This window comes from Macadamia integrifolia, chromosome 4, assembly GCF_013358625.1.
Source record: "Macadamia integrifolia cultivar HAES 741 chromosome 4, SCU_Mint_v3, whole genome shotgun sequence".
In the NCBI taxonomy this organism is placed as follows: Eukaryota; Viridiplantae; Streptophyta; class Magnoliopsida; order Proteales; family Proteaceae; genus Macadamia; species Macadamia integrifolia.
Genome location: NC_056560.1, coordinates 20909814 through 20923095, shown reverse-complemented (window position 1 = coordinate 20923095; position 13282 = coordinate 20909814). Strand labels below are relative to the sequence as shown.

At 38.5% G+C, this 13282-nt stretch overlaps 1 protein-coding gene across 3 annotated transcripts; it reads left to right on the top strand.

Moving 5' to 3' along the window:
• Positions 1–3057: 3057 nt before the first annotated feature.
• LOC122076515 lies at positions 3058–11739 on the top strand. 3 transcript variants are annotated; one of them, XM_042641837.1, is made up of 7 exons: positions 3058–3261; positions 5127–5563; positions 5689–5823; positions 5921–6010; positions 8042–8191; positions 8725–10325; positions 10466–11739. In XM_042641837.1, exons 3-7 carry the CDS (start codon positions 5731–5733, stop codon positions 11361–11363), a joined length of 2832 nt encoding a protein of 943 aa, XP_042497771.1. In that variant the 5' UTR covers positions 3058–3261; positions 5127–5563; positions 5689–5730; the 3' UTR covers positions 11364–11739. The 3 variants fall into 3 exon arrangements, with proteins under 3 accessions (XP_042497771.1, XP_042497770.1, XP_042497772.1); XM_042641836.1 differs by having other exon boundaries at positions 3059–3261; positions 5127–5219; XM_042641838.1 differs by lacking the exon at positions 3058–3261 and adding an exon at positions 3294–4441 and having other exon boundaries at positions 5127–5219.
• The last annotated feature ends 1543 nt before the right edge of the window (positions 11740–13282 follow it).

The following is a 13282-nucleotide window of genomic DNA, read 5'->3' as shown; positions in this document are numbered from 1 at the left end:
TTTTTAATAAATGGGACACAAATGGTAAAATTAGGGTCAAAATCAGGGTTAATCCGACCTTGGAAAATATCAGGGCCAACCCTATCCAATTAGGGTTGAGTAGGGTTGGCATAACCTAGAAATGAGCCTCATAGAGTTGGGTTGGGCCTTGGTTGAGTTTTGAAAATCTAAGGTATGATTGAAAATTTAAGAATCTTAATCCAACCTGACCTTGTTTCACCAGTTTGAGGTTTAGAGTAGTGTCAATTTGTGACTAGAATCTAATCTTAAACCTTGAATGGTTATATAAGCTAATTTGGGGACCGATTACTAAATGGGACTCGTATATGAAAGTTATTTGTATGTTAGGAATTTTAGACTTGTTTTTATGTTCCGAACGCTCAAGAGCATTAAGAAAATCAAAATTGAACCGTTCATTATTAAATAAGATCGAATCCTAATTTTGAAACCGTTTAACAAATGGGACGGTTTTGATACCAACCCCTTGGGATCCAGATGTTCTGATCACATAGAACCATCCCGATTGACATCCCTTTGTTAGGGTAGCTTGAGATTATCACAGGTTATAGCAGCCCTTTGGTCTTTTATTATTCTTCATTGTTTTGTAGGTGGGACATTGCAACTAAAGCATTCTTCTAATTTAAAGCTAGGGTGCTATTCCATCGGGTCCAGACATTAATGGTATTTGCTTGACTTGGAGTATCTGTCTAGGCCATTGTCTCCATCATGGATCTAAATCTTGGATGGGATTAGAATGAAATATTTTTTTTTTACATGTATCGTCCAAGGGTAAAATCATAATATTTATTTATTTATTTATTTCCAAAATGATAAGGTAGACCTATTTGATCTAAACTGATCTAGATCAATATTGAAACCTTATCAACCTTGATCGATCCATGAAAGTTCCCGAGTTTTAGAACTATAGTCTCCATTGCGAAAGGAGGGAGGATTGAGCAATTGTAAGAGGGGCTTCATAGCTATGCTAAACCTGGTGAGTGCTTGCCCCTTGGTCATCAAGGCTTCAAAGGTCCCTTCAGTTGCTACAAGACAACCTTCCTCCATATTTTTTTGAACTATCAAAAACGAAAACAAAATGTGCATCAACCAAGGAATGTTCCAAGGAGTAGGATAATCTTTTCACAAGTCGCTTGTTTCTAGGCATAGAAGGCATGACTAGGGATGACCATTTTTTTCTCCCATTTAATTAATACTTCAGTCCTATTGTCAAGCCAATCTTTTGTTGATACCTTGATAGGTAAATAACAATCTTCGAACAATCTAACCATTAAAATAAAATGTGCAACACAAAGTGAACCAAATGATTGCGTTCTAGAGCTCCAAATATTAGTGAACCTAATTGTCAAGGGATGATCTTCTGGCCCGTGGCAAGCAAGAAGTGGTTAGGTAGTTGGACTCTAACCGAAGTCTAGAAAAAATCGTTGGTATGACGCTCCTACACTCCTACTTTATGAAAAAAAAAGTTGTAACTGTCGTTATATTATTGCAGTACTTGTGGCCAGTGAACCCCTTGTTGGCTCTTTTGTCTGACCACCTTTGGATCTCTAAGTGGCCCCTTTAGTGGTTATTGTTTGGTGTAGTAGGGGGCTTGAACTTGAATCAATAAGAGAAAAGAAATTGCTTCCCAATTTGTCCAATTGACATGTCATGTGACAAATATATGGGCATGTGGGGTTGAACCTTAGCACAAGTCGTTTTTTGTGAAACTTTGCCGGATATGAGTCCATCTTGTAAGTTTTAGTTTATGTTCACTTAAAATATGGGGAAGAAGAATGCTACTAGATTGCGTGGCCCCTACATCCAAACATAAAAGGGGACCAATGAGAGCACGTAGGGGCATCAATGGGGGGTGGGTATTTTGTATTTCACAGAGATGGAGTGCAAAGGCCATGCATGTAGCATTCTTTTCCCTTAAAATATTTCATTGTTATGCAACAATTTACATCCCAATAGAAACGAATGACCTTGGTTGTGGTGCTTTTGCAGCTCACTTGCATCATTGTATCTCTCACACTCGGGTTAGACTTGTACTTTTAGCCCAGAATCTGGGCTAAGATAAGTCCGAGCTAGGCCTACCCAAAGCCCCTAAGTATGCCAAGGGCTGTTTTCAACCTAAGTGGACCAATCGACTACCATCGCTATGTTGACCACTTTAACCCAACTCGCTTAATGTTGGATATGTACATCCATAAACTTCAAATTTGGGTTGGGGTTGGGGTTGGGGTTGGGGTTGGGGTTGGGTGGGGTGGGGTGGGGTGGGGTGGCGTGGGGTGTCAGTTTTTCTCCTTCCCCTTTGGGAATGACCCCATGTTGCTCCCAGCCTCCCATACTATTGGTGCATGTTGTTAGCTTGTAGCAAGGGGGTTAGCATTTCCACCAAAAAAATAAGTTAGTAGGTCAGATGGATTTGGATCCTCTATAACGCAAGATGGTGTCCAGCGCATCCAATGCCTAGAAATGCTTTGGGTTGCGTGTGATTGCCTTAGGCTCCGTTCCAAGACGTTTATGATCATTGGATGCTCATCGGATACCATGTTGCACCACAAAAGAGTTGAATCCAAGGTTAGCATGCCCAACCCCTCTCTCTCTCTCTCTCTCTCTCTCTTTTGGCGTTAAATCCATCAAACTCCATTTAAGGTGATTAAATTCGAAGAGGTTTGAGTTGTAGACTTCTAGATTTTACCTTCCCCCCTTCAATGGTGTATACATCTTAAAAAAAAAAAAAAAAAAAAAAAAAAAAGATGAAAGAAACCAATGAGAGGATGTACATTAGCATCTTCAATGTCCTAAGCATAAGGGTAGTATCATCTTTTCACATGCCTTGTATTTGATCATTTCCTGCACCAGCAGGACACAGGGTTCTTTTCCAAAAGTCAAAGAAAAGACTCGCTAAAAGACAGCATGGGCCAATGGCATGCCTGATCGCCGCCTGGTCGCGCGTCAAGGATTCTACATTTTATGTGCATTGTTCTGTTTCTCATTTTAAAATTGGGTCGAGGGGAGGGTGAAAACTTCATCCTTCTACCGGTCATGCCGAAAGAAATCTTGATTAGAGGCCCCCTGCGCCCTTCCGACACTGTTTGTGCCGGGAACCATTCATTTAAACGAATTGAAAACAGAACAGATTTATTCACGAGGCGGGAAAACCAGAGAGAGAGAGAGAGAGAGAGAGAGGAGATGGATGGAGAAAGTGCGAATAACAACGTCGAAGGCTTACTACAAGCCATCAAAGCTTCAGATGTAAGCTTCTATTAACCTGAAACACAATTCAGTCCTTTTCAATCCCTCTTCAATCTCTCCCATCTGTCATCTCCGATAGAAAGATCTTTCTTTCGATTCGGAGTGACATTTCTCCTTCGTTTAGGTCATTGAGAAAAATTGTTTTGAAATCATGGATTGCTAGACTTATTTCTTTTACACTCACCAGAAAATGCTGAATCGATTGAACCAAATCTTTGTAAATAGCTCATTATTCATTGATTGATCATTTGGTTTTCTGTGAAATTTTAACAACGATGAAATTGGCTTTAATGTTCTAGGAAACGAAGGATTGATGCTTAATTTTAGTCATCATTTGCTATTTTTTTTTCAATTTCATTTTGTTTCGTCCGGTTCTCCTGTGTGTTGATGGACGAGAAATGGCAGGAAATTACTTTGCAACGCAACTAATTATGAAAATTTAGTGGATTTTGTAAATTTGATGCTCGATTCATTTGCTAGACTTGTTGTAGTACTTCTTAGTAGGATATGAGATTATCATATTAGTGATCAAGTGCCCATTAGGGGGTTTCTTGGCCTCGTGCCAAGGTAATTGTTTACTTGATGTTGCACGAGGCTGACAACCCAAACCCTGATGTAAGTTTGTAGTTTCTATCTTCAAGGAGATTCCTTACACCTGAACCTTTTGGGAACTAACAAGGGATTGTCTTCACAATGCTCTGAAAGTAAGAATGCTTTTAAACTGAAGAAATCCCTGAACTGCACTGGTAGCTGAATTTCAAATCCTGAATTACCTAGATGACTGGCAGTTGTATTTTCTTGCTCAAGGAAGATTTGTAATAGGCAAACATAATTTCTTTAACTTAGAAACTGAAATATGTTAATTTATTGAAGCATCCTCTGTTCTTTTTCTGGTCAGTCCATTGTATCACCTTTGAGTGTCACCTCTTCACTTCAGCTCAAGCAGAAATAAATGCTTGAACTAGTAATCTGTAACTCTATAGTCTGCTTATATGCATCAAAAACATTTCATTGACTGCTTGTTGTCGAGGCTTGAGCTATCAGCACTTTATGCCAATTATGTAGCAAAATCCAAATCAGTTGATCAGTTAATAAGTGAAATTTTTAAGCTTCCAATGACAGGCAGTGGCGCGGAAAATGCAACACTGCTTACTATTACACTCTTCAACATCAAACTCAGGTATCAGAACGCAGGACAGTAGGTAGGAATAATATTCTCCATTTCAGTTGATATCTGCACTAACAGTACAGCTACATACAGAGTATTGACAATACACCACTATGATTGTGGATATTTTTCCAATCGTCTGGCATTAACTGATAGCATCATAATACTGCTGTAAATCACTTATTCTGATATTTCCAAGTGAAGCTAGGTTGCTGCATAAAGTGTATGTCTATTCGCTGTAATACTGAGCTGTAACTACTTTTTGATGAGAGGCATTGGAAACCAGTAGTTCACCTTTGAAAGCTGAAGGGGTTTCTTATTATCTGATTGGGATGTGTTCTCTTTTGTTATCGTTATTTTATTTCTTGGTGTCTCAGTATGTTTCCATGACACTATTCAGGGAAACATGATGAATCTGATTTCATCCTAAGAAGCAACATTTTGGAACACTTCTAGTTCCTATTATTCAGTTACTTGATATTGATGGTTCCTAACTTTTTTGTTGACTGTTAAAGTGTAATGTATCAGTTCTGATCATAGCGTTGCTTTGCCTATAATTTGAGCTTGTGTTTTGAACAATCATGTTCTCTATAGTTTAAATCCATATGAATCTTAATGGTTTTTTTTCGTACTTCCAGTCAACTAATGGATCTTGTACAGCTGCATTGTTAATACTTGACCTTTTTGTCTTGTACAGGTTGTTGAAAATCGAATTCATCTTCTCAGCCAACTTGGGGATTTGGACCTATCTGAGAAGACTGATTTGTGTTCTCTTGCTAATTTTCTTGCAGTATCCAGTTTATTCTGTTTCTGTTTCTTCACTTTTTAGGTCATGCTATCCGTTTTTCTGTTTGCAAATGTTGTGTTTGTCCTAATACTTTTCAGCAAAGCTGTTTCACTAAAATCTAGCTCAACTTCTTGCTCATTTTCTCTCGACATTTAACCTCGAAAGTATATTGATGATAATGGGAAAGGATCCTTATGGCAGGGTTTGGGATCGTAAAATTTGAATTAACCTCACATGTCTGGCAGGGTTTGGGATTATATATCTCAAGTATGAACAGTCCATCAACGAGGGTTGGACTAATTCATGCACACAAATAAGCGCTTCCTGTTTCTCATTTCAGGTGCTGGGTATGGCCATCAGATCATTGCTTACCTTGATTCTTCAGAAACAATGTGATTGTATAAGCTGTTTCACAAATGTTCTATTTATGAGGTTGCTGAATACCATGTTTTTTATCTTAACACTGGCCTAGACACTTTGGGAGGATTTTACGTGCTTGGATGTATCCCAGTGCATGTTAAACAAAACTATTTTGCATGTAGCTGCAAAATACTTAAAATCTGATGTCTCTGGATGTTTAGGACAACTTCTTGCTCTTGGAACCAAGGTATTTTTGTTTCCACACCCTCAGTATTTATATTTTTGTGAACTTATCGGGAAAATATATCAATAGATTATATGATACCTTGAGTCTCATTTATAAGGCAAGCATGTGGTGTGGGAAACATCTAAAGATGACACTTATATCAATGGAAGAGTCTCCAGAAGAAGAACATACTGATCTCTTTTTCCAGGTAGGTGATATTTAACACAAGCTGCAAATTTTTTGTTCTAGGATTAATTTTTTATTGTAGTCTTCCATGTATTACCTTGTTCTTGTAGTTTTATTCAATGGTACCTTTATTTTATCAACCTCAGCTGTGTCAACTTCATGGTAATGGTAGGTTTTCCTTGCAAAAGTTCTTCTTGTCCTTGTTAGGGGGTAACTGACATGTCAAATTTGGTTGGGAAAGCTAACCGCCCGAAATTAGTGCTCAAAAGCAGTCTTTTCTGATTTTGTCTAAGCAGTAGAAATTAGAAACTAACTGCAATGTTCGAAATGACAGGATTAACTTGGGTGGATCAGCAGATTGATAGTGGGATCAGTTGATACTGATCCAGCCAATATGCTTGATACTCTATCAAGTAGGCTGTTGCTGGCCAGGATTGGGCTGGATTGGCTTTGACCAATCTGGTCTCTGATACTGGGATTTGAAGCCTTGACTAACCAACTCTTCCAATCCAGAAATAGATACAAAATAAATAAAAATATTTTCAACCTTGAACTTTAATTTTTTCTGTAATAAAGGAACAGAAACGTAGAAAGTTTGTGAAGAAAAGTCCCATTAGGCTAGAGATAACTGGAGGCTTTAGTGGGTGGGAGGTGGGTGGGGGGTTGAATATACCTGGTGCCTTAGGTTTCTAAAGGAGTAAAAGGTAGGATGAAAAGGGACAATTGAAGTTGCTGAGAATTTAAAGCAAATAAGAGAAGGTAAGAGAGGAACGATAAGAGGAAGAGCAGAGGAAGATAATTTAGGTAGGAATCTGCCTACGATTGAACAATACACTTCCAAAAGACATGTGGCACTTCTTATCTAACTCAAATACATACATTGGTGTGCAGCCCTTTATGTAGTTGTGCAAGATAGAAAAGTACTTGAAACTGCCAGTCCTCCTTTATATAACATCAAGGTAATTGTAAAATCTGCAAAATAACCCTTTTTTTGTGACTAAAAACCCCCGAAAGAGTATGTAACTAAAAAAAAAAAAAGATCCAACCAGGTTGAAGACCCATTGGCTCCTCATTTTATAACTACGATGTTGCTTATGCTACATAAAACAACTTTGATTGAATATCAGCTTATAACATAATTAACCTCCTAACCCACTGCTTTAATACAATATGTGAATTATCAAACCCTTACTAATGAAACAAATCTGAACCCTTCCACTTTTGGGCTCAACATGTTGAAAACTTCAGAAAAGAGCCTTATGTAGCTTGTAGAAGCCATATGACTCACTTGATTTCCTCTTTTACTTTGGATTTCCATCATCACTCCCAGGCTTTGAATCATTTGTCCTTGCTGAACCATTCTGATCCCACATACTACAATCCAGCGACTTCTACTCAAGCTTCATCAACACTAGAATTTTGCAACTTAACCAATTTATAATTTGGTAGGATGGAGTAATAACAGTTCTGATGTGTTTATGTGCAAAAAAGCGAATAAAAATCTGTACACATATGCCACATTTTTCTGATGTGGTTTAAGAATTGGGGTTTGGACTGTTTTGGTACTGAACAAACTCTATGAACATTCTTTATGAGGCAGCAGTTATAAGCCCTATATCCTCTTATCCAGAAATCCATCTGATGGCAAAAAGCATCCAAGTGGTTATTTGGTTATCTGTGATTTAAGTGGAGACCGTGGCGATGGGTTGCTGCGCTAGTCTCCCCAAGGATTAGTCGAGGTGCGTGTGAGATGGCCCAGACACCTTGGTGAAAAAAAACAAAAAAAAAATCAGCGACCAGGTGGTATTTTCCTTGGTCAAGCTGAGTACCAGATTTTCAGTTAATTCTCTCTCTTTTAATTTCTTTTTGTTTCCTCCCATTGGCATTCCTTAAGTAATGATACCTTTCTTCTTTAGTGATATCAAGCTCCATTTGTGATCTGAAACTCTATCCCAATAACAAACATGATTATCATTTTCTCTCAATGTGCTGTAAATTATAATGGCTTAGTGATTTTGGAGCTTACCTAATTTTTGTAATTTTTTTTCGGCAGTTGGTCTTGGATTTGTTGGGTTTCTCCGCTGCTTGCTTTTCAGCCTTGACCAGGTCGCCTATTTTGGGGGAGAAGGTGGTGATGCCTATTGTTGAGAAGTTTGTTTCTGAACAATTAAACCTAACAAAGGCCTCAATTTCAGAGATCAAGGTACAAGAGGTTTTTTCCCTGAATGCTATATAAGCTATTTCATCAATAAGATTTACTTCATTATAGTAACTTTAAAAGAAAATTAAGAAATTAATAAAAAGTTCAATCAAATGTCTAGCAAATGAAAAAGAGAACAGTTGCCTCCTGTTTGGTTGGATGCAAATCCTGACTTCAGGAATACCTAATTATTGGGATTTGAATTTGGCAAAATCAAAGTGTTTTAGTGTTGAAATGGAAGCAGTGCGAAAATGAAAGAAGAGAATAGTCATCACCTGGAGGGAAACTTCTAATATCATAATTGGGAAAATAAGAACCTAATCATTGCTGAGTTGATGATCATAAAACTGGATGCCGATTACTGGATGCAGATTTTATTATGTTTTTCATTTATGAAATGCACATGTTTGCTCCATTTCTATGGATGCATAAGTAGGCAAACACACCTAGTGGTGAAAAATGTCATTCCAAATTGAAAGCACTATTATCCCATCGCTGTCAGGATTAACCTAAAGGTCTTTATTGTTCTCACACAGAGAATCCCTTCTGTTGGTTTAGAAGTATTAAAGGTGGCACAAGTGGTAGTGGATGCTGCCATAAGACTCTGCAGAGCGTATTCACAAGCTCTAAATTGGGACTCATACAACTTGGGAATACAGGATGAAGGCTCCATGGATAGCAAAAAAGTCAACAATGTGAATCATGTCATTCACATAACAGCGTGTACAATTGAAAATTTGCACGAGATAGGCACCCTTGCAGCTACTGGTGGTGGAAGTCTGGTGACTATTCTCAATGCAACATGGAAAGGTGTTGTTGCCTTGCTTCAGATTGGTAAGGGGGTTCTAGCTGCAAAGGTACAGGTCTCAGATATTATCCTGACCCTAATTTCTCTGGTGACCGAGTCTCTGCGGTGTGCATCAGGACAATGGTTTTCTACACTCAACGCAACAATTGGTGTGACAGAAGCTAGAAAGGCCTTCCTTCCAGTTAAATTCTATTTGATTAATGCCATCCGAATTTCATGCCAATACCCATGCCAAGCATTCACAGTATATAAGGAGATAACTGTGTGTGTCTCGATAATCTCAAGCTTTGGCATTGCACTTAGCAAAGAAACTCATCTGAAAGCTGCCAGTGAAGTAGTGGCAGAACTTCTGGAGCCAACTTCTCTTCTTCTTCTTCACACCTTACTCAATTCGGCTGAAGTTGAATATGAGTCCAAATGCAAAATTTTGGACTGGTTGCTGACTGATGAAAGCCACTCTAGTTCACATGATGAGGAAATTGGTGGTGCAACAACTGTAATGGATGAAATATTCAGTTTAAATTTTGAAACAAAGCCTAGAGCAAGAACCCTGATGCTTGGCCAGGTTATCTTGTTTCTGGATCTTTTGAAAAGTTCTACTGATCTTGAAGAAGATATAAGAATTGGAATCTCCAGAAAACTTGGATGTCTTCTGGACTTTTTGATGGATGAGTATGTCTATTCTACTGTTCTTGCTTTGCATGTTCCCATGCTATTTAGTTCTGGATCGACATCAAAGGTAGTGTGGCAATCCATGTTTCCTTTTGTCTTGCATGCACTGAAAACATTCATAATTCTGGCATCTTCGGATTTAGCGTGGAAGGAGGTGGAGACTTTTCTACTTGAGAACCTTCTTCATCCTCACTTTCTTTGCTGGGAGATCATTGTGGAACTCTGGTGCTTCATTGTGCGCCATGCCGAGATAGATATGGTGAATGAAATTGTTGATAAACTTTGTTCACTAATCAAGCTTATAGCATCTTCAGAATCATCACTAATGCCCGGTTCTGCTCTCAGGAAAATGGCAAGATCAATTTGTATGATTATTCATTGTGCATCCCAGTCTGTGATAGATCGTGTTTACAATTCCATCATTGATGATAGATCTAACTTATTATCTGTTATATACATAGCCTTCCTCATGGAAGGCTTCCCATTAAATCTGATGTCAGATAACCTGAAAAGGATTGCTACACGAAGAATCATTACATCCTTTTCTGGCATCATAGAGATTAATGATGAAAAACTATGGCGGGATGGTTCAAGATCAGGCAGTTCAGGTGAACTTGGGGCACCAGTATATGCCCTGACATCTGCTTTACAATGTCTGTAAGTACTCAATTTCTTACGAATTAATGCTATATGGTCCTCTCAAAATGTGAGTTTGAGACTTCTACTGGGGGAGAACCTTAACTTTTTTTTTTTTTTTTTTTGGTTCTGGTTTCCTTGTTTGTGTTCTTTTCTTCTAGCCATATCAATGCCACTGATGTTAATGCAAAGACCCTGAAGTTCACAGTTGATGTTATTCATCGCTATGGAAGTGCTCTGGATAGTTTCACAAAGAACCTGTGCTCTACACTTCTGAGTCACATTTTAAGGATCATCTCTAACGTCAAGCATCTATATGCATCTGATCAGATGAGAGAAGTCATCCTTGAGCTTCAAAATTTGTTTGTCAAAGGTTCTGCAGCCTCAGATACTCAGTTGTATCAATGCAAGCCACATTTAGCTTCTTTCATGGCAGGCCTTGGTCACATGGAAATTGCAGAAGACGAGGGAAGTGCAAACTGCTGTGCCATATGGGAGTTGTATCACATGTTGTTAAGAGAACGACACTGGGCGCTTGTTCATTTGGCAATCACAGCATTTGGATATTTTGCAGCACGTACTTCCTGCAATCAATTATGGAGATTTGTACCACCAGATGCAGCTCTCTCGTTTGATGTAGAAACAGGGAACGATGCAAATGAAGAAAGGTTTATGTCTGAGCTGAAGGCTTTTCTTGAGAAGGAAGTAGCTATTGTTGTGGCCGAACCATGTGCAGAGCAACTTGGGCTGCTTTTGAAAGAAGGTCTGATGCTGAAAGAAACTGCTGTTAAGGTCTCAAATATCAATCTAGTGGATTCAGGACCCGATATCAGGGAGTTAAATGAGGAAAATCAACCAAACAAGAAAAGAAAACTTCCCAGTGAAATAAGAGAAGGAATGGCTTTGATGCAGAATGGTTTGAAGGTTATTGGAGAAGGTCTTTCTCTATGGCATCAACAGCACTATGAATACAGAGAATTGCAAGATAAGTTTACAAGTCACCTTTCTTGCCTTGAAGAGGTGATTGCTCAAATGGTGGATCTTGCAGATAGTGGGTGACTCTTATTTTGGTCATCTGTTGAAGATATCTATGCGATGGGTAATCCTACAAATTGGATTCCTTCCCGTACAATGAATGAAAGATAATGTTTCTGAACTAATGCTGAGCATGTGTGAATATCTCCTTTATTTTCCTCTTTCCACCTTTGCTGTAAATTTCTCACAACCCATATCTCAGAAGTCAGAATCATAGAACAATAAACCATATCTCAGAAGCCAGAATCCAGAATCACAACGCAGTTGATAGAAGTTAAAGGGTTGAAATTTCCATAGGTGGAACAATTTATAACACTTCGGTTGTAAAGATAATTGGGATCTGCAACTGTTTCTCAGATCTTTTAAAAAATAGATTGCATGTGGGGTCCAATGTGTAAAAGCTCTGTCTCAAGTCCTGAATATAACTCCTTAAAGCCCTAGAGTGTTAAAAGCCCGTTCGGCAGAGCTTTCACCTGAAAAGGAATGTTACTGTTATGAGAATGTATTCATGCAACATAAGCCAAAAAAGGAGCTCTCAAATGCCAAGCAGCATTTGTAGTTCTTTTGGCCTTGAGTTGTGCCTGACTGGGCCACAGGTTTGGCCTGTCCTTGCTCCTTTTCTAATGGCTGTCTAAAGCCCTTAATTTTATCAAGATTCTGATATTTATTCAATATGGACAAAGAAAGCATAGCTTTTGAACCACATGGATCTTAGGGTCTTTCTACCCAAAAAAACAAAGATATTGGGCTCTTTTGCTGGTTCATTAGTTACTTTCAATTGAGCTAAGAAATGGAGATACAAGCCTAGAGTTTCTACCTGCATTTTCTAATGAATGACAGTCACAGAAGAGTTTTGGCAAGATGTGAGAAAAAGGGACATGGTACAAAATAAGAAATTCTCCAGTGTACATAATTATTTTGCATACACCTTGTTTCTAACATATTACCAATAGATCTGGCTTGGCTTGATTTAACAGTCTCTCTTTGCTAAGGTTGAACAGCTGTGAATAAGAGGCGGAGAAGAGAAGATAATTCATCTCATTTTTATTTAAATCTCCTTTTCCCCTTGATGGGAGTATGTTGCCCTTGCAGAAACCATAAAGAAGCTTTTGCTCTCTGCAGGTTTTCTTTCATAAAGAACTATTCTATTGCATTAGGTCTGTTTTTTCAATTTGGAGTTGAAAGTAATAGGATGCCCAAAAGATGACCGAGAAGGTAGTCAAAGTTCTCCAAAATACATTGGAATTCATTTATAATTGTCAAAAAACCTTAGGAAGAATTTCTGTAATTTCCTCTAATTTTTCTACCATCCAGGGTATAATGAGTAAAGTTAGAGACCTGCCAATAATGGCACAGATATGTGTATAGGATCTTTATTTCCCCAGTAAAAACATACAGGGGAAGTGTTTCCTGTCAGCAAGTGTTGTTCCTACGTGTTTGCGAGGGCCAATGGGAGCGGACAAGGAAGCATCCACAGAAGCGTCATTCTCCATTCCCCTCTCCACACCCCCCCCCCAAAAAAAAAAAAGTGACTAAGCGCCGCAAGGGCGACACTCCCCCAGAGAAAACATTTCCCCATACATTAACTATAAAACACTTTGAATCATCAAAAATCTATCAAAAATTGATGTGGATTAATACAGAATCTTTTAATTTTATGTTCTTTCTTTTTAGGAGAACATAAGAAAGACTAATTCACAGTTAAACATTTCTTTAATTTGCAATATATAGTGACTTGAAAGAAGAGAGAAGGGGAAGAGGCGGGGGGGGGGGGGGGAGTGGATGGAGGAGAGAACGACTCACAGAATTTGACTGCTGATGTAGACTATCTTGTTCATTATAAAATCCAGGAAGAATCCTCAAGATCAGTAATTTGGATTCTGCATCTCTTTGCGCTGTTGACGATGACAGAGATGCACCAGTCACCTACCACATCCATCTCC